Below are 18,811 nucleotides of genomic sequence, written 5' to 3' on the forward strand. Positions count from 1 at the left end.
TTAATGAAAAATAATAAAATTCCCAAAATATAAGCTTTTTCAATTTATTCCAACAAGCTAGAATCCGTTTTAAATCGAATTTCCAAAATACGAGATTTTTAAAAATAATTTGTAGTAAAAAATTAATTGGCGCAGTCAGTAGGATCAATTGAAAAGGATTTTTAATTCAAGAAGAAAGTTTCTGATTCGTAAAATTGTACTGACAAGAAGTTGAAATTAGAAAAATGTCTCTGAAATGCTGAAAATTTTAATGAAAAATAATAAAATTCCCAAAATATAAGCTTTTTCAATTTATTCCAACAAGCTAGAATCCGTTTTAAATCGAATTTCCAAAATACGAGATTTTTAAAAGTAATTTGTAGTAAAAAATTAATTGGCGCAGTCAGTAGGATCAATTGAAAAGGATTTTTAATTCAAGAAGAAAGTTTCTGATTCGTAAAATTGTACTGACAAGAACTTGAAATTTGAAAAAATGTCTCTAAAATGCTAAAAATTTTAATGAAAAATAATAAAATTCCCAAAATATAAGCTTTTTCATTTTATTCCAACAAGCTAGAATCCGTTTTAAATCGAATTTCCAAAATACGAGATTTTTAAAAGTAATTTGTCGTAAAAAATTAATTGGCGCAGTCAGTAGGATCAATTGAAAAGGATTTTTAATTCAAGAAGAAAGTTTCTGATTCGTAAAATTGTACTGACAAGAACTTGAAATTAGAAAAATGTCTCTGAAATGCTGAAAATTTTAATGAAAAATAATAAAATTCCCAAAATATAAGCTTTTTCAATTTATTCCAACAAGCTAGAATCCGTTTTAAATCGAATTTCCAAAATACGAGATTTTTAAAAATAATTTGTAGTAAAAAATTAATTGGCGCAGTCAGTAGGATCAATTGAAAAGGATTTTTAATTCAAGAAGAAAGTTTCTGATTCGTAAAATTGTACTGACAAGAACTTGAAATTTGAAAAAATGTCTCTAAAATGCTGAAAATTTTAATGAAAAATAATAAAATTCCCAAAATATAAGCTTTTTCATTTTATTCCAACAAGCTAGAATCCGTTTTAAATCGAATTTCCAAAATACGAGATTTTTAAAAGTAATTTGTAGTAAAAAATTAATTGGCGCAGTCAGTAGGATCAATTGAAAAGGATTTTTAATTCAAGAAGAAAGTTTCTGATTCGTAAAATTGTACTGACAAGAACTTGAAATTAGAAAAATGTCTCTGAAATGCTGAAAATTTTAATGAAAAATAATAAAATTCCCAAAATATAAGCTTTTTCAATTTATTCCAACAAGCTAGAATCCGTTTTAAATCGAATTTCCAAAATACGAGATTTTTAAAAATAATTTGTAGTAAAAAATTAATTGGCGCAGTCAGTAGGATCAATTGAAAAGGATTTTTAATTCAAGAAGAAAGTTTCTGATTCGTAAAATTGTACTGACAAGAACTTGAAATTTGAAAAAATGTCTCTAAAATGCTGAAAATTTTAATGAAAAATAATAAAATTCCCAAAATATAAGCTTTTTCATTTTATTCCAACAAGCTAGAATCCGTTTTAAATCGAATTTCCAAAATACGAGATTTTTAAAAATAATTTGTAGTAAAAAATTAATTGGCGCAGTCAGTAGGATTAGTTAAAAATAAATTTTTTTCAACATAGAAACTTTTAACTCGCGTTATTGTGGTAAGAAGAGGTTTTATTGCAGAACTACCTTTAAATTGCTAAAAATTTTAATAAAAAATAGAGAAATATGAAAAATTTTGAGTTTTTTTCACATTATATCAACGATAAGGGATCCATTTAGAAACCATTTTTAGAATAAAACATTTTGTGGTAATGAACACACTGTTTACACTACCACTACACCAACACTCACAATTACACTGATCGACGCGGGTTTCGTGAAAAATGAATTAAAATACCTTCAAATTGAAAACAATTTGGATAAAATATGAAAATTTTGGGCTTTTTCACTTAGTTGCAACAATCTGAAATCTGTTCAAAACTAATTTTCCAAATATGAGTGTTTTTATCGTATAAAGTTAATTGGCGCAGTCAGTAGGATAAATTGAAAATGATGTTTTATCACGAAAATTCAGGAAATTAATTGAAAAATTCATCGAAATTGCACAAAATTTGGGTTTTTTCACTTTATACCAAAAATTTTATATATATTTTAAACCCATTTCTTAAAATGAGTACTTTAAAAATATTTATTGGCGAAAAACGAATAAGTCCAATTGAGAATCAATTTTTATCAGGAAACAAAATTTCAAATCGTGAAATTACAGTAAAAAAGATACAGATAGTAAAAAAGTCCCCAAATTATGCAAAATTTTAATAAAACACGCGTAATTTTCACTTTTTCCACTACATTTCAATAATATGAAATATATTTCAAACCCATTTCCAGAAATAAAAATTATTTAAAAAAACAGTTAAAAATTTACTGGCGCAGTCAACAGGATTTGTTAAAAGAATTCAACCGATAAATGTCTATGAGAAAATTGGGCGGGATTGCTTTTAAAAGTGATATAAGACGGCTATAGTACGAAAAATAATTTGAAATTTTCCAATATTTGCGATTTATCACTTCATTTTAACAATTTAGAATCAATTCTAAACTTTCGTCGAGAGAAAAGTTGATTGGCGCAGTCAACAGGATCATAAATCACTGATTTCTCAATGTATGAAATTAAAATGGCGCAGTCAGTAGGAAAATTTTTAAAACCGCGAAACTTTAAAAGGAAAAAAATAAATTCTTCTTCGTTACCAACAAAATTCACTCCGCTATTATTTTCTGATAAAATTTATTTTAAAAAATACTAAAATTGTGTCTTATAAGAATCTCTCTAATTCATCTGGATTTTTTTAATAAAATATGAACCAGAAAATATAATTTTAATAATAAACCTTCATACTTACCGACTAAAATACCATTTACATCGATTATAACCTGAAAAATACGGGACTCTTTCACGCATATACCATACCATCTGATAAATATTTTATTGAACGACATTCATCTTAAATATATCTCATTAGGTACAATGTAATTTACAAGTTATTCCCTTAAATCTAATACACTGTGTTCGCAATTGTTTTTTTCGAACGCCCCTCGTATCGTAATCGATCGAGACCGCGCCGAAAAAGTTGAGAGTCGAACAGAACAAAAAATGCGGCGAGTGGGCGACGAATTCCAAGAACGTGTCGATGTTTGTTTCGACTTTTTTTCGTATCTTTTCAGTACGCAAAGAAAAATGAATATTTTCATAAAAAATTTGTTTTTGTTTTCAATATTTTCAATTTATTTATAGCGCGACGACGTTTAAACGCGAAGTCACGTTGATTTAGGTGGTTCGACTGTATACGAGGGGCGTTCTAAATTTATTTTAAACTACGTTCGGAATTTTTTATTGGAAATATATATATATACAATTTTTTTTTTAAACACAGTCGTTTAGGAACGTTATATATGTATACTGGTTACTTTTGTATTATTTACAATATCAAAACGATTCGGTAATTTGAAATATTAGTCTTTGTTTTTTCAACGGAATGTTTTTATTGGAAAATATATCGATTTTACTGCAATTTGTCTATGGAAACGGATACCAGAAAACCAAATCTACTTCCGTATCTCCCAGATTCAAAATCGTAATTCAAACACGTTAATAAAGCGTTTTCGACGTCGTAAAATCCATTTATCGAGATCCGATATATCGAAAATTAGTTCAATAATTCGATTTTTTTAACTAAATTTATAAATTTTTATCATTTTGTGGGATTAATTCGAAAATAATTAGGTTAGGTTAGGATAAATGGATCTTAGAACCTCGAAAACGCTAAATCAACGTGTTTTTATTATAATCCAAAACGGAAATACAAATTATTGTCGTACAATTTTTTATAAAGTTAAAATTCAAACCGAAGAATCAACGTTAGATTTTTGTCAGCCGCCCATCATACACATGGCCACCTTCAATACCGATTCCCCTTGTTGCGTTTTTAATTTTTTGAAATTACGTCACCTGGAATCGGCTATTTCTTCGATGGGATCGCTGTCGTCTCCTACGGAGCCTCCTGGATTTTGAGATTTGTAACTCGGTAACCTGAAGTGTTTTACTTGAAGTTGGGAACCGTCCGAACCTCGACGCGAATCTCTGTTGGTTGTTTTGCAGAAACATTTGCAGATTATCCTTTTGAAAGCGAATCTGGAAAGAAACCGGCTGCTAAGCTTTCGAACTGCACCTCGTATTGCAACCAGAAGCATTTTTTTCAATATATTTTCGATTTAATCGTAAAAATATTCCATGAACTCTTTCACCGCCCCCTGTATTTTCACGAGAGAATATTCTTTTCGTATTTTTATAAAGACTAGCCTTGTACATAAAAAATTTCATTCCAATATCAATATTTTCGATAAAATCGTAATAATCTGTATAAACTTTGTCAACAACCCCTGTATCTTCACAAATCAACTTTTTTTATATATTTTTTTTTAACAGCTAAAATGTTTTAAATTCAATATTATCAGTATTTTAAATATTATCCTAAATATATTCCATGAATTCTTTCACCGCCCCCTGTATTTTCACGAGAGAATATTCTTTTCGTATTTTTATAAAGACTAGCCTTGTACATAAAAAATTTCATTCCAATATCAATATTTTCGATAAAATCGTAATAATCTGTATAAACTTTGTCAACAACCCCTGTATCTTCACAAATCAACTTTTTTTATATATTTTTTTTAACAGCTAAAATGTTTTAAATTCGATATTATCAATATTTTAAATATTATCGTAAATATATTCCATAAACTCTTTCACCGCCCCCTGTATTTTCACGAGAGAATATTCTTTTCGTATTTCTATAAAAACTAGCTTTGTAGATAAAAAATTTCATTTCAATAACAATATTTTCGATAAAATCATAATAATCTGTATAAACTTTGTCAACAACCCCTGTATCTTCACAAATCAACTTTTTTTATATATTTTTTTTTAACAGCTAAAATGTTTTAAATTCAATATTATCAGTATTTTAAATATTATCCTAAATATATTCCATGAATTCTTTCACCGCCCCCTGTATTTTCACGAGAGAATATTCTTTTCGTATTTTTATAAAGACTAGCCTTGTACATAAAAAATTTCATTCCAATATCAATATTTTCGATAAAATCGTAATAATCTGTATAAACTTTGTCACCAACCCCTGTATCTTCACAAATCAACTTTTTTTATATATTTTTTTTTAACAGCTAAAATGTTTTAAATTCAATATTATCAGTATTTTAAATATTATCCTAAATATATTCCATGAATTCTTTCACCGCCCCCTGTATTTTCACGAGAGAATATTCTTTTCGTATTTTTATAAAGACTAGCCTTGTACATAAAAAATTTCATTCCAATATCAATATTTTCGATAAAATCGTAATAATCTGTATAAACTTTGTCAACAACCCCTGTATCTTCACAAATCAACTTTTTTTATATATTTTTTTTTAACAGCTAAAATGTTTTAAATTCAATATTATCAGTATTTTAAATATTATCCTAAATATATTCCATGAATTCTTTCACCGCCCCCTGTATTTTCACGAGAGAATATTCTTTTCGTATTTTTATAAAGACTAGCCTTGTACATAAAAAATTTCATTCCAATATCAATATTTTCGATAAAATCATAATAATCTGTATAAACTTTGTCAACAACCCCTGTATCTTCACAAATCAACTTTTTTTATATATTTTTTTTAACAGCTAAAATGTTTTAAATTCGATATTATCAATATTTTAAATATTATCGTAAATATATTCCATAAACTCTTTCACCGCCCCCTGTATTTTCACGAGAGAATATTCTTTTCGTATTTCTATAAAAACTAGCTTTGTAGATAAAAAATTTCATTTCAATAACAATATTTTCGATAAAATCATAATAATCTGTATAAACTTTGTCAACAACCCCTGTATCTTCACAAATCAACTTTTTTTATATATTTTTTTTAACAGCTAAAATGTTTTAAATTCAATATTATCAGTATTTTAAATACTATCCTAAATATATTCCATGAATTCTTTCACCGCCCCCTGTATTTTCACGAGAGAATATTCTTTTCGTATTTTTATAAAGACTAGCCTTGTACATAAAAAATTTCATTCCAATATCAATATTTTCGATAAAATCGTAATAATCTGTATAAACTTTGTCAACAACCCCTGTATCTTCACAAATCAACTTTTTTTATATATTTTTTTTAACAGCTAAAATGTTTTAAATTCGATATTATCAATATTTTAAATATTATCGTAAATATATTCCATAAACTCTTTCACCGCCCCCTGTATTTTCACGAGAGAATATTCTTTTCGTATTTCTATAAAAACTAGCTTTGTAGATAAAAAATTTCATTTCAATAACAATATTTTCGATAAAATCATAATAATCTGTATAAACTTTGTCAACAACCCCTGTATCTTCACAAATCAACTTTTTTTATATATTTTTTTTAACAGCTAATATGTTTTAATTTCAATATTGTCAGTATTTTCCATATTAACGTAAAAAATTTCATAAACTCTTCCACAGCCCCCTGTATTCTTAAATCAAGTAATATACCATCCCCTGTAATTCTACGAATCATTTTTTTTGTATATTAAAAAAAACTATTAGTAACGATTAGTATTTTCAAAAAAATCGTAAAACGAATTTTTTCTCCTCCCCCCGTATTTTATAAAGACGATTATTTTGCGAAATGTATGAATTCTTATAAAAAATACACTCACCTGAAATCTTTGGAAAATAAAGCGTAAATTAGCGGATTAATGGCGCTGTTGCAATATCCCAACCAAAAGAGAGTCGAGAACAGCAAAGGATTAATGCAGTCGTGGCAAAATGCTCTAACTAAGTACATAGTGAAAAATGGCAGCCAACAGAATATGAAACCGCCGACTATAATTCCCAATGTTTTTGCCGCTTTAGTTTCCATACGAAAACGTTTCACCTATAAACAACATTTTTCTAAATTCTGAATACACCCGATATATTTTCTATTAGAATTATGTACAGAACTAAAACTTTCATTTTATTCAAATTACTTAGTAACGATACGTCGTAGTACCGTTAATTTATAACACCTTCACCCATCTCTCGTTAATTTATATACGTAACGTAACGCCACCTTTTCGACCAATTCGAGATCGTCGTTTTTTGACAGCAGTTTTTATTAAATTCTATAAAATAAATTTCAATTAATTTCGTTTTAGTACATTCAAAATTGAAATTCTTTTCACTCATTTTGATAAAGTAGTGAAACAAAAACGGATTTTTGTTACTATCCCATCAGCTGTCAAAATGCGTCACTAGAAGTAATTACGTAATGGACGACTTCCGTTTTTCTCGAACTAAAGTTAAAAAAGTTTATAACCAAAATTGACGAGTAAAATTGTATTAAAAAAAATATGATGAATAAAATAAATCTCAAACTAGGATGAATATTTACAAGGGAACCTAATTAATGAAATAATTCGAGGGTGTTATTGCTTGCTTACTGGTAAATCCGCCACTGTATTTAACCCGCTATAGATGAACGTCCACAGATTGCAAATACCAAATGAAGCCGGTGCCATACCAACCTGCGCCTTAATATTTCTCTTTCCCATTCTTCCGGAAATCTGTTTCTTACCGCTGCCATCTTCGCAACCGCTCAAACTCGGGCTGGAGGCTCTATCGCACGTGCTATCGCAACTGCTCGATCTGCGCGAAGATGTTCGACGATACGAACCGAAGCGGTGGACGCGTAGATGCGTTTCTTGATTTCCGCCACGTGATTCTTTACTCGCACTCGGACGTCGGACGCTGCTAGACGGCGTGTCTTTACCGTTTGCCGTGTAATGGACTGCGTAAGAAATTTGCGTCGTCGGAGACGTAGGTGTTACCTGAATAATTAAATTTCGATATTGATGAAAATTTTTTCCTCATACTGTATATAAAACCATTTTCGCAATATATTTACGTTAAATTACCTTATGAATGAAGCCTATCAAAATATATATTTAATTGAAATTCATTAATGTTTATACACTTAAATCTATTTAACAAATGATTACGCAATTGATAATATCACCATGGATTTATCAGGAGAGTAGGTGTATTGAAATTGTATACACAAAAGAAAACATAATTGCGCTGTTGCCTAGTTTATATTTACGAATCTCTCTAAAATGAAATCAGTAGTCCAGAAATTATAAAATATACGGGGGAAAAAGAAGATTATATGAATTCATTTCATGATTACCCTAGAATCAAATCTAGAAAGTATAAAATATACGGGGGGAATAAGAATATATCATTTCATTTAACGAAACTGTCAAAAACTATGAAATAATCAGGAGAGTATATTGAAATACAGAACTGCACTGTTGCCAAGCTTTTATTTACTATTTAATCCATTAAATGATTAACGAAACCTGGCAAAAACCGTGAATTAATCAGGAAAGTATATTGAATTACAGAGTTGCGCTGTTGCCATTTTTATAATTACGACTTTCTCTAGACTACAACTCAGAAATTATGAAATAATATACGGGGGGAAGGAAATTATATGAATTCATTAACGAAAGCTGTCAAAAACCGTGAATATATATTGAAATACAGAATTGCGATGTTGCCAATCTTATAATTACGACTTTTCCTAAAATTTTAATATAGAAATCATACAAATATACGGAGGGAATGAGAATTTATGATTTCATTTAACGAAACTGTCAAAAACTATGAAATAATCAGGAGATTATGTTAAAATACAGAATTGCACCGTTGCCATATTTATAATTACGACTTACTCTAGAATAAAATATACGGGCGGAAAAAGATAAATAACGATAAATGGAAAATTAATTAAATTAAATTTATAACGTGAATTAATATATAGTTAATTCGATTAATAAATATACCAGTGACATTTCATTATATTTATTATCGTTATTGAAGCGAAACATAATTTTAATACCGACGCGACAACCTGACGAAATTGAGAGACGAGCGGCAACAGCGCTTAAAAGTTTCATCTACCAAAGAGAAACGAACGCATCTATTAATAGAACTCGGTTTTGCACCAACGAACGCATTGTCAGGGATTGAATTTATTTTTCAGCAACTTCTATGTTATTTAGTCTATTTCCGCTTTTCGAACGAAACCCTAGATGGTACATTTACGTTTTATTGATTAATTTATCTCGAAAAGGATTTTTAAAATTGCAGAAAAACATCACAAAAATATATTACTTAATAATATAAAAAAATATTATATGGTATATGATAAAGCCGAGTTTACACCGGACGGTTTTATTTTATATATTTAAAATGAAAATTTTCAACTTACCGCTAATAAAGGAGGGGATAGATTTTCCGATGAAGGATGACTCACGCTTATTTTAACCTTCTCGTGTCGCCCTCTAGTCGACGGACTGGGACTAGCGCTCGTACTTCCGGTCGTAGTATTGCAACTACTCTCGTTACTATACGGCGAACCGAACGATCTTTTACCGGAAGAACCGTGACCTCGGTGTATACGTAGAGTGAGTCTCTGCTCCTCGAATCTGTTTCCGATTCCCCGGGAACCTCGAAAAAAAAAATCGAATCCTCAGAATTTATTTTTAAAAATATTTTTTATATAACTGGCGCAGTCGATAGGATTCGCAATAAATACCTTTCGTCGTCCTGAATCCTCGATTGATTGCCCTTGTTGTCCTTACTGCCGCTTTGTATATCCTCCAGTAGAAGAATAGCATCACGAACATGGGAATATAAAATGAACCGAGCGCCGAATAGACGACGTATCCCACTTCGTTTGTTATTTCGCATTGCCAAGGACAGTGAGACGCCGGGGTTATCGCCGTAAGTGTATCTTGAGTCGAATTGCCGTCCCGCGCATAATCCACTTCTAAAAGCTGAAGAAAAATCTATTTTATATGTCTAAACAACTACTTCACGGCTATAAACCACGACGCTTATTAAATAAAATCGAAATCTCAACAAAAAAAAACTAATTTTAATAAAAAAATTAAAAAAAAAAATGGTTTCTCACTTTTCTATCTCTCCATCCCACCAACGGTGGAAAACAGATAACGAAACTGAGTATCCATAATCCCGCTATTAGACCCTTTGCCCTTGAATGTGACATGATACTAGGGTAAGTTATAGGTCTGGTTACGGCCACGTAACGATCTAAAGATATTGCGCACAAGTTTAAAATCGAAGCCGTACACATCCAAACATCAACCGCCAACCACACTTGACACCAAATGTCACCGAAAATCCAAACCTACAACAATTGACAGATTAAATATTCTATTTAATAGTTACTAAACCTCGTAGATGGAGTCCTTTTTATATAAAAATACGTGAGGTTAGAATTTATCTATCTCCTATTAGTATCATATCGTTTCAGTGTGAATTAATCTCGGCTATCGACAAAAAAATGAAATTAAACATTTTAGAAAACAGCTGATTTTAATAAATTAAATAACTTTTAGAAGTATCGGCAACCAACTTTACACATAGTACGTTGTGTTGCCTACATATTATCATTTCCGTTTATAACTGGTTTTTTCGTCGGGGTTGCCAGGTAAAACACGGTTCACAATAATAATTTAAGCTAAAACCAACAACTGGCAACACCGACTTGATTTATTGCGTCGATATAAATAGATATATTTTCGCGCCATTTCTACGAGATTATTTTTTACTTTGTTCTGTGTCTTAATGAAGGGAGGGAATACTAAAAAGTGACAGGTATATCCTATCCCCACAAATGCATCCATTACCTTAAATACCTCCCAAGTAGCTGAGAATGGTAAAACGGCAACCCCCACCATTAAATCCGCCACAGCTAGCGAGACTATAAAAAAGTTCGTCACGGATCTCAGTTTCGAGGAATAATAAACGGCGGCAATGACAAGACAGTTACCTACAATTACCATAACATTTATCATAGCTAGCACCGATAAAGATAATAGTAAACGAGAATCGCCGAAATTCACTTCGTCTAAAAGGGCCGCGCATGCGGATTCGTTTAGTTTATTTCGCATTACATCAAGATTTTTCTTGTTGATCTGATTAATTCCAGTTCAGTCGACGAAAGTTCAACATTGTTAGGATTTGTTTTCTTTTTATAATAATAAGACACATCAGGACTGGAAAATAAAACAATTGCATTAGTATATTAGTACACAAAGAAGTTTGGCAAATAAAAACTTACGTTTTGACATAATTTCGAAACAACACTTGTATTAATATTGTGAATTATTATATATTACATACAGAAACGGATTGTGCCAAATGTGATTTTAATTCGAATGTATAAATGTTTGTTTTTCTCGTAGTTATCACTCATAATGAACTGTCAATACGATTTAAGTCAATTATATTGATAATTATACAAGGGAGGGTCAAAAATTTGTAATAAAATATAGTTTTTTGATAAAAATCGATTTCTATATAATTACGAAACTATATTAGGATATTGTAAATTTTATGTTAATACCACGATCCGAAATAAAGTAATACAGAGACGGACTGTGCCAAATGTGATTTTAATTCGAAAGTATAAATGTTTGTTTTTATCCTAGTTATCACTCATAATGAACTGTCAATACGATTTAAGTCAATTATATTGATAATTATACAAGGGAGGGTCAAAAATTTGTAATAAAAAAAAGTTTTTTGATAAAAATCGATTTCTATATAATTACGAAACTATATTAGGACATCATAAATTGTATGTAAATATTACAATACGAAATACAGAAATACAGGGATGGATTGTGCCAAATGTGATTTTAATTCGAAAGTATAAATGTTTGTTTTTCTCGTAGTTATCACTCATAATGAACTGTCAATACGATTTAAGTCAATTATATTGGTAATTATACAAGGGAGGGTCAAAAATTTGTAATAAACTATAGTTTTTTGATAAAAATCGATTTCTATATAATTACGAAACTATATTAGGATATTGTAAATTTTATGTTAATACCACGATCCGAAATAAAGTAATACAGAGACGGATTGTGCCAAATGTGATTTTAATTCGAAAGTATAAATGTTTGTTTTTCTCGTAGTTATCACTCATAATGAACTGTCAATACGATTTAAGTCAATGATATTGATAATTATACAAGGAAGGGTCAAAAATTTGTAATAAAAAAAAGTTTTTTGATAAAAATCGATTTATATATAATTACGAAACTATATTAGGATATTGTAAATTTTATGTTAATACCACGATCCGAAATAAAGTAGTACAGAGACGGATTGTGCCAAATGTGATTTTAATTCGAAAGTATAAATGTTTATTTTTCTCGTAATTATCACTCATAATGAACTGTCAATACGATTTAAGTCAATTATATTGATAATTATGCAAGGGAGGGTCAAAAATTTGTAATAAAAAAAAGTTTTTTGATAAAAATCGATTTATATAATTTCGAAACTATATTAGGACATCATAAATTGTATGTAAATATTACAATCCGAAATACAAAAATACAGAGACGGATTGTGCCCAATGTGATTTTAATTCGAATGTATAAATGTTTATTTTTCTCGTAATTATCACTCATAATGAACTGTCAATACGATTTAAGTCAATTATATTGATAATTATGCAAGGGAGGGTCAAAAATTTGTAATAAAAAAAAGTTTTTTGATAAAAATCGATTTATATAATTTCGAAACTATATTAGGACATCATAAATTGTATGTAAATATTACAATCCGAAATACAAAAATACAGAGACGGATTGTGCCCAATGTGATTTTAATTCGAAAGTATGTTTTAGTCACGTATATTAATAATTATACAAGGGATGGTCAAACATTTGTGTTCAAGAATAAGATTATGTTAAAAAATGATTTTATTTTTCAACATAACCTATTTTGGGATTGTGCCGAACCATTTCCTCGAATTTAATGATAAGAAATAGTTATTGGAGAATAAGGCCAATGAGGAAGCAATTCGTAACCAGATTGATTCATTTTTTTTTAACAAATCGACTTAATAACTATATCATATCCTTGTAGGGGATATAATATACGAGGGCCGTTTTTTTTCAACCTCCGATCGCTCCGTGCAGACGCTACGCGGGCATGCGCTGTAGGCGTCAGTCGGCGTTGTGCTACAGCCACGTAATTTTGACAGAAAATAAATTATTTGTATTTTAATTCGATTTTACCGACCCACCCTAGTGTACCAGCCACGTTTATCAATAAAATACCAATTTTCTTTCGACTTTTTGATTCACTCAACAAGTTTACAAATTTTTTTACTTAATTTCCAAGCTGTCATCGTTCAAGACTCAAATGAACGACATCAGGTGGCGCGAGATCCGGGAAAAGCGAAGGAAATTGGGAGTTTCTACTCGGGGAAATTATTCGATTTACGATTTAAGTTGACGGGGTAAATTTAGAACCTTATTATTCTAAAGAACGTCTCGAATAAGATCATATCGAATCAAATAAACCGTTGTTGAAGTGACAAACATAATCAGCTTAAATTATGGCGTCTGTTTCTTTGTATATACAAAGTTTTGCGATTCTCCATCGGCTTCGAAAAATAAATAAAAGTATCCACTTCAAAGTATTCGTTAAAGTTGATTTAATTCGGTCGAAATCTGAGGAAACTTTGCTCGTTTATAAGCGGAAATATAAAGTAAATTCCGACCGGTAGAAATAAGATCGAGAATTTGTTTATTTCAGGTAATTTTAAGCGACACTTTTCGATCTAATATTAGCTTAAAATCGAGACGAAAACGTGGACTCACATAACCTCGATCTAACCTATACTATTTGTCAACGCAGTGTTGCCAAATCGGATTTCAAAAAATCCTCGATAAAAAATTACGTGGAAGTTTGAAAAATAGTTAATACATCCAAATATCGTTTTTATAAGTTGAATTACAAGGTTTTTTTACTAAATTTTCATTATTCTCCATATAAAATTTGACATTTTTAATGTTGAACGTACTCAGAATGTGTTTTCTACGATTTTCGACGTGGAATCGGAAATTAAACAACAATAAACTGCTTGATCAACGTTTTTCGACACGATCTGATTGATTTTAAAGTAGAATATTTAAAAAAAACAATAAAATATTCGATTTTTATTTGTTAAAACTTAAGTAGCGACCCTCGTATCCAATGCCGTGTACCAAAATTGATTTTTACACTCTGTGTCACTGTTTTTACATCTTCAGTATATCAATCAATGTTTTTTTCTGTAAATTTGTAAATAAAAAGCAAATTATTACAGTTAGATGGATTTACGTGAAAATATTTAGACTTGGCAACGATGTAATAACACTATACGGTTTATAATCGCGTCAAATAACGCCCTCTAGTGATAATCCCTCGTGGGATGATATCCCAATATACATATATTGAAAAAAAGTGAAAATATATATTTGTACGTATTTGTGGTCTAAGTACTGGTTTATTCTCGTTTTAAATAAACTTGAAAGCTGTATGAATCGAGAATTTTCTAATTTTGTTGACGTTAATTCACTTGAATGAAATATTTCCAGCGTAAATTACTATTTTCAAATCAAAACATTGAAGGTGAATTTTAGAAATGTTTATCAATATTCCTCGTTTAATATATCGGTTTTATCGTTAACAGTTCTTGGAATAAAGCTGCCAACAATTGAAAAATCAAAAAAACTTGTATTTATTAATATTTTACGACTTATTTGAATATTGATTAATTATTCTCGTACGTTAATGGACCACCCTGTATGTTAATCAGAGTTATAAATCACAATTCTACTGACGACTTATGTCAAATGTCAAAATATGACGTTTTTGTACATTTTCAAACTACTTACTTGACAAAAATTGATGATTTTCATTATTTAATGCACTTATTTTAAAAAAAATTATACCCACTGTATAATTTTATTACCGGAAAGTTAATCAGAAAACAAGTTTTAATAAACGCATTTCCTTATTAGCTAGTAAACGTTTTTTACTCGATTTCTAAGTTAAGACGCTACATCCTATTTTGTAATTTTATCGTGAATCCAATGAAATTCTATTTTTGTTGCTATGTCAATAAAATATCGACGATACTTCTATTTTTATTCGAAAACAAAAATAAATTATTTTATTTGTGTAATTTCATATTAAAAACAATTCGATAATTATGGTTCTTGATATTTGGTGGAATTGCAACGATTTCTACGTTGATCTTAAAATCTCTCTACACGACGTATTCATAATAGATTTAAAAATATACAACAAACGAAATAAAGAATTCTAATCTATTTTAAATTTCGTACCAAAAAAAATTATTACTATATAAAAATTGAAACGCTTGTTATTGCGACGCCATATTTGTATCAAACAAAAAACTAATCCATCAACCATAGACAAACTTCCAATAATAGAATGAGATTCAAAGAGAGTTACTCCCTCATCTCTTTTTACCAATCACAGCACAGTGGAACAAAGACAGCTATATTTTAAACCAGAGGTGGTTTCTTCCCAAATTTTCAATATAGAAATTATATAAAATGTTTTTTACATCGAATATTAGAAACTTATACGAAATAAAATCAATTTTCTATTTTTTTTTTATTTTTACCGAAGTACACGCCTCTTTAACTTTCTTCAATTCACGTATTACAAACCTTGGCCTACCTGTTAAACCTAGACAACAATCTTAAGTTCATTATAGCATGTTATGCTTATTGATTTTTTAGAATGTCCAACATACATGATCGTTAATGTATTATTAGGGTTCTAAATTACTCGATTCTTTTATTTAACCGTCCCTCGATTTCCACACACTAGAAAATTTCGTTTCCACCATATCACCTATCAACTTCCCTTATTATTATACTTTATCAATAGTTTTATTAAAAGTTTGTTTATAGTTTCATTATTTAATTTATATGTATTGTATATTGATCATAATCGTTCCTTTAGATCCCAGTCCCATCTTTATTAAACCGCCATAATATCACGTTGCAACATTGCCTATACTTCATTTCAACCACTCATTTATACGTATAAATGGCTCGTTAATTTGATTGATGTAGTGACGGAGACGCGAAAAAAAGAAGAATTGACAGATTGTATTTAAAATATATGGAAATGTAGTGTTGTCATGAATTGTATATAAATATTAATACAAATTTAAATATTTTGATGTTATTGATTTTTTTTTGTGTGGTAAAACTTACGTTGGATATTAGATATTATTATTAAATTTCATTTGAATGATATTTTGTATCGTTGTTTGGATTATACGAGGTACGTAAATAAATTCCTACAATATAAACTAAACTATTTTGTTTTAATATACAAGGTGGAGTTATTGTACTGTATTATATATATTTATACGCTAATTGTAAAATTGTCATTTTAATCAAATTTTGTAAATTATGCCACTCTTGTTTCGTGTCGATTTAGTCAAGATATTTACAGTTAAACATGGTTCGACTTGATCGCGTGTATTTCAATCTTTCTCTTAGAAGGGTTAATGTTTAAAGTCTAATACACACTAAATACACTTTAATACAAAAAATCAAGGTAATATAACTTACACTCGCGAGCAAAAAAATTGACCCAAGTCGCAGGGTAGCGGACAAAAGTGTTTATGGGGTTAGGTTAGGACTAGTAGTTGATAATTTTTTCTCAAAGTTAGCTACATTATGTTTTTTTGTGCTCTTGTTGGATTTAAACATCAGTGGGGACTCGATTTTTGGTTTTGTGGCAATAACGTGATAGTTTGAATAGCTTTATCACTTGTTGTGCCCTTTTTGGGGTGGAAATCTTGTCGGTTGTTAACGAAAATGTGTATCTATTGAATTTTGATGGTTAACTGATGGTGTTGAGTTAGGTAAATAACCATTTTATAAAGGTCAGTAACCCCTAATTAGCATTAAGAAAATTACAGTAATTTATATCGTTTTGAAACTGATTCCATTAAGGATTTTACTTAAAAAAATATAATTTCGTGTTTAGTTTCTTTGTTTTTGATTTGCGATTACGGTGAAATCGCCCGAGTCGATGTTTTTTTTGGTCACGAGTGTATTTTGAATAGGATATAATTGAAAAATTATTTTGGTGTAATTAGATAATCCTGTATACAATTTTATAACGCCAATCGTATCCAAATTGATCCCACAAAAAGATTACGAGATAATTGATGAAAAAAACTTTCAAATTTCTTCTTTTTTTATTAATTAAAAAGCTAGCAGTTATTGTAATTTGTGTTTGACATAATGACATGTAATCGCCGGTTATTGGTTTACACGGTATTATTCTTGTTTTTCGTAAACATAATGAAAAACCACAAACAATGTAAGGGCGAATGAAAAGCAGTAGCAATATTAAAAAAAAATGGGTTTTTAATTGAAGTGTCTGCATAATTAAATGTCAGTCAAAGTTGAAAAAAAAACATTGAAAAGAATAAAAATATTACGAGTACCTCTCGGATGTAGATGTGAGGAATATATTTAATAAAAATAATAACATTATACAAGGTGTATGTGAAAAGTATCAGATTGTAATGTTTCGAAATTATTGATGCTATTCCACCAAAACACAAAATCATAACAAATTTGACGAAGTTTTTTAAAATTAGTGACAATCTAAACGAAAATCAAGATTTTTTTTTTAAATTTTATATAAGTAGCTATTAGACATTGATAACTATATTTTATACAAGGTAATAAAAAAGTTAATGACAATAACAATTATTCATTTTATAGTTATTTTACCTAAACACATTTAGTTAATAAACTTGTGGATATACAACAATTTTAATTTTTTTTTTAATAAAAAGAATCTTATAAATAGTAATTAAAAAAAAAAAACTTTTAACTTTACCTTATACCTCGAACAAACACCCGGCAACATATTATTTAAAATCGTCATTTAAATTATTTTTTTATTATTATTATTTCGTTTCGTTAAAATCGGCCGTAATTATTGCCCGCTTTATTCTCTGAAACATCGACGTCGTCTGCGATTAGAGCGAGCTCTACTACTATCACGCTAACGTCGCGATACCCACTAGATGCTTCAGTCGGGTCGGGGCTCTCTCCCGGTTAGTAGTCAGCCAGGCTTTTTGCTTATGCTCACTAACTCCCAGCTCCTCTTCTTCTTGTTCGTTTCGACACTTGCGGCTGTTATTGATGGGGATGCATGAGGAATAACTAGATTTTATGCTGGGGCAAAGAAAAACAATTGCTCTCGTATTCGATGTACTTCGAGAATTTGAATTGAATTTATTTTGGGTAAATTAGCTATTATTTACCGAAAATTCAATTAAATTAAATATCTATACATACAAAGACATTTATTTATGTATCAATATAATTGAATCACCGAGTTTTCTATTAACACACTGTGTAAATCATATTTATAAATAAAAAATTTATTATAATAATTTCATTAAATCATCCCCTTGGTTTACTTCCACGTAATAACACGATTATTGTATATAAATGAAATTAACTCGATTAGTTGTATTGAGAGATTGTTTAAATTCTATAAGTCACGCCATCTATTAACCAATTGTTGAAGACAGAGAAATAAAATTTCTTCTTGTTCAAAACTATCAACTTATATTTACGTTTGTAATTATAATCCATTATTTATTAACAAAAATCAACGTTTATTTATAATTTTTTGTTTTTTGTTTATAAAGAAATTTGAATGAAATTAATTATAATAAGTAATCGAGAACAGCCATTTTCTTTATTACGCGGAGCAGTAGGCGTGACATCTTGCG

The 18,811-nt window shown here is 29.3% G+C and overlaps 1 protein-coding gene across 4 annotated transcripts; it reads right to left on the minus strand.

The window, feature by feature from the left end:
• Positions 1–2,995: 2,995 nt before the first annotated feature.
• On the minus strand, positions 2,996–18,127 carry LOC130892828 (octopamine receptor Oamb). Of its 4 annotated transcripts, none has more exons than XM_057798486.1 (8): positions 17,905–18,127; positions 10,839–11,207; positions 10,100–10,336; positions 9,722–9,962; positions 9,395–9,633; positions 7,563–7,949; positions 6,798–7,015; positions 2,996–4,214 (listed from the first exon to the last, which is right to left on the minus strand). In XM_057798486.1, exons 2-8 carry the CDS (start codon positions 11,100–11,102, stop codon positions 4,028–4,030), a joined length of 1,773 nt encoding a protein of 590 aa, XP_057654469.1. In that variant the 5' UTR covers positions 11,103–11,207; positions 17,905–18,127; the 3' UTR covers positions 2,996–4,027. The 4 variants fall into 4 exon arrangements, with proteins under 4 accessions (XP_057654469.1, XP_057654470.1, XP_057654468.1 ...); XM_057798487.1 differs by having other exon boundaries at positions 7,647–7,949; positions 17,905–18,092; XM_057798485.1 differs by lacking the exon at positions 17,905–18,127 and adding an exon at positions 14,895–15,209.
• Between the last annotated feature and the right edge of the window lie 684 nt (positions 18,128–18,811).

The sequence above is a fragment of the Diorhabda carinulata genome, chromosome 4 (genome assembly GCF_026250575.1).
Source record: "Diorhabda carinulata isolate Delta chromosome 4, icDioCari1.1, whole genome shotgun sequence".
Classification (NCBI taxonomy): domain Eukaryota; kingdom Metazoa; phylum Arthropoda; class Insecta; order Coleoptera; family Chrysomelidae; genus Diorhabda; species Diorhabda carinulata.